Raw genomic sequence first — 3,089 nt, 5'->3', positions numbered from 1 at the left:
TTTTTTTTTCTTTCATCAAAAACAAATTGTGGGTTGTACTGTGGGGAAGAGGGACGGAATTGTAAACCCCGGAGCGAGGTCCTGCCTATCTGAGACCGCTGCGCTGCGGAGACCCGGGGTGAAGCGCTGTCACCATGTCTGACCTTCAACTGAGGACTTGGGGGATAAGAAGGAAGGAGAATACATTAAACTCAAAGTCATTGGACAGGATAGCAGTGAGATTCACTTCAAAGTGAAAATGACAACACATCTCAAGAAACTCAAAGAATCATACTGTCAAAGACAGGGAGTTCCAATGAATTCACTCAGGTTTCTCTTTGAAGGTCAGAGAATTGCTGATAATCACACTCCAAAAGAACTGGGAATGGAGGAAGAAGATGTGGTTGAAGTTTATCAGGAACAAACAGGGGGTCATTTAACGGTTTAGATATTCTTTTTATTTTATTTTATTTTCCCTCAATCCTTTTTTATTTTTAAAAATAGTTCTTTTGTAATGTGTTAAAATGGAATTGAAAACTGACACCCCCCATCTCTAAAACATCGGGTAATTTGAATTCTAGTGCCCATTATTCATTATTGTTTGTTTTCATTGTGCTGACTTTTGGTGATCAAACGTCAGCCTCCTTCATATTGCCCTCTCCTTTTGAAATATGATGTGTGTGCACAGGGAGGCCACCTTTTTCAGGACTGCATTTTCAGGCTTGTGATAAATAAGGTCGACCAATGCAAGTGTTCATAATGACTTCTAATTGGCCCTGAAGTGCTAGCATGTGATTGCTTCACTCCTGGACTATGACTTTAAGTGGGAGGTGGAAGTTTTTCAGAGAACTGAACTGTGGAAAATGACCTTTCCTCAGCTTGAAGCTACTTTTTTAAAAATATATATATAATTTATTGATTTTTTTACAGAGAGGAAAGGAGAGGGATAGAGAGTTAGAAACCTCTATGAGAGAGAAACATCGATCAGCTGCCTCCTGCACACCTACTGGGGATGTGCCCGCAACCAAGGTACATGCCCTTGACCAGAATCGAACCTGGGACCCTTCAGTCCGCAGGCCGACGCTCTATCCACTGAGCCAAACCGGATAGGGCTTGAAGCTACTTTTAAAATCTGAAGGTCTGGACCAAAAGAAGAGGAATATCAGGTTGGAGTCGAGATGACAGATGAGGTGAGAGTAAAGACTAACGCCAAAGAGGGCTTCACTGAAGAGAAAGCATTTTAAGAGTAAAAAAAATCTTGTCAGAAGATCCCAGTAAAGTTTTAATTTTCATTATCAGTTAATAAAGTTATTCATGCAGAAGTGTGTGCAACAGAACACTGCTCTTTTTGATTTTATTTGTACTTTTTGGCCTGGGATTTGGGTTTTAAATGGACATTGTCTGTACCAGCTTCATTAAAATAAACAAAATATTTGTAAAAATCTTATTAATGTTCCATTTTATTTGTATTGCATAGAAAGAAAAAAATGGCCAAACAAGATTTTCTTGCATAATACTGGAAATTATTGTTTGTTTATGGAACAAATAAAGTTTTTCTTCAGTACTGCAAAAAAAAATTGTGGGCCATTCTTACATTGTCAATATATCTTATATTCCTATTTCTTAATCAAATCAGAGACTTGGAGCTCTTAAAAGGGAAGCCACAAATAAGGAAATATGCATGTTTGCTTATTTATTATTTCTGAAACTCACAATATTGGATTCTTTGCCGAACTTGGCATGGGTATACATTTTTGCTGAACTTGGACTAAATATAGAAAATCTATGTATAAATATGCAATAAATGGAGCCCTGGCTGGTGTGGCTCAGTTGGTTGAAGCATTGTCCCATGTACCAAAGGGTTGTGGATGATATTTGATTCCTGGTCAGGGTGAGTGCAGGAGGCAACTAATCGATGTTTCTTTTTCACAACAATGTTTTCCTCTCTCCCTCTTTCTTCCTCTCCTCTAAAACCAATAAAACTTATCCTTAGGTGAGGACTAAAAATAATAAATAAATAAGCAAACAAACGAGTTTTGTGGGTGTTTTGATTTTTTTTTCAAAAAAGATACATTTGAGAGGCTTTATTAATCTCTCATTTCCCCAGCTGTATTGCAATATGATATATAATTAATTAATCCCTCAATTAGTTATATAGGACTAAAAAGTGGAGAAATGAAGTTAGTTTTACTCTTCTAAAGTCATTCAAATCACTTGGTTCTCTCAGAGTAGCTATCAAAATATTAGTCAGCCTCTCTGGTAAGATGCTAACTGGATATGCCCTTTGCCCACCAAATACAAATAATTTTTATCAGGCAACGTTTAGTGGTACCTCTCAGCATCTTCAAATACCACATTCATGCTACCTTTGACTCAGCATATTCACAATAGTGGGAAAAGAGTGGGAATTATGGCTTCTTTATGGTGTTTTCTCATGTGTTTAAAATGATAAATTTCATGTGTCTATTCACTTAGGACCCACATAAAGAACTTTCATATTTCATTTACCATATACTGTCTTGAAATATAGTGGTCATACAAAATGACAAAGGAGGTCATAAGAATTCCTTTCTAGACATGTAGAATCACCCTATTTTTTTTTTCCTTTTGGCCCAGAAAATTATAACAGTATTGATCTAAAATGAATATCTTTAAATGTTAAATGTAATTATCCAAAGGGAAATGAACATGACACTATAAATTTCATTAACAGATTTATCTCCATTATGAAGACCCTTGAGCAGAGAAATAACTTTTATTTCCCATACATTCAGCATCTATGATAGTGCCAGACACATAATAGGTTCTCAATAAATAAAATGAAAAAATAAAAATGCAGTAATGTAGGTGACTATCTATGAATATCATTTTTTTCAAGATCAGATGGCACAACTGTTTAGAATACCTCTAACAAAAAAAATTAACAATAAAAAATTCAAATTAAATAAATGTGGTTACATGTTTTAACTCACTTGCTTTAAAAATGTAACTATGACAATAACATCCATATTAAATAAGTTTCATATGGATATGAGAAAAATAAAACCACTAAGTAATATTTTGATATATTAGTAAAACTAGAGGCCTGATGCACAAAATTTGTGCAAGAG

The 3,089-nt window shown here is 35.2% G+C and overlaps 2 protein-coding genes across 2 annotated transcripts in view; one reads left to right on the top strand and one right to left on the bottom strand.

The window, feature by feature from the left end:
• NAALADL2 (N-acetylated alpha-linked acidic dipeptidase-like 2) overlaps nt 1-3,089 on the bottom strand; it is an 825,315-nt gene that overhangs the window by 585,621 nt on the left and 236,605 nt on the right. The gene's annotated exons all lie outside the window — the stretch shown is intronic.
• On the top strand, nt 143-513 carry LOC102252038 (small ubiquitin-related modifier 1; the record flags this gene model as incomplete). The annotated part of the gene is made up of 1 exon (XM_005874304.2): nt 143-513. A coding segment is annotated over one exon (285 nt), but the record flags the coding sequence as incomplete, so codon positions are not given.

This window comes from Myotis brandtii, unplaced genomic scaffold (genome assembly GCF_000412655.1).
Source record: "Myotis brandtii unplaced genomic scaffold, ASM41265v1 scaffold432, whole genome shotgun sequence".
NCBI lineage: Eukaryota > Metazoa > Chordata > Mammalia > Chiroptera > Vespertilionidae > Myotis > Myotis brandtii.
The sequence above is the reverse complement of the archived record's forward strand: the minus strand, read 5'-3'. Positions and strand labels throughout refer to the sequence as shown.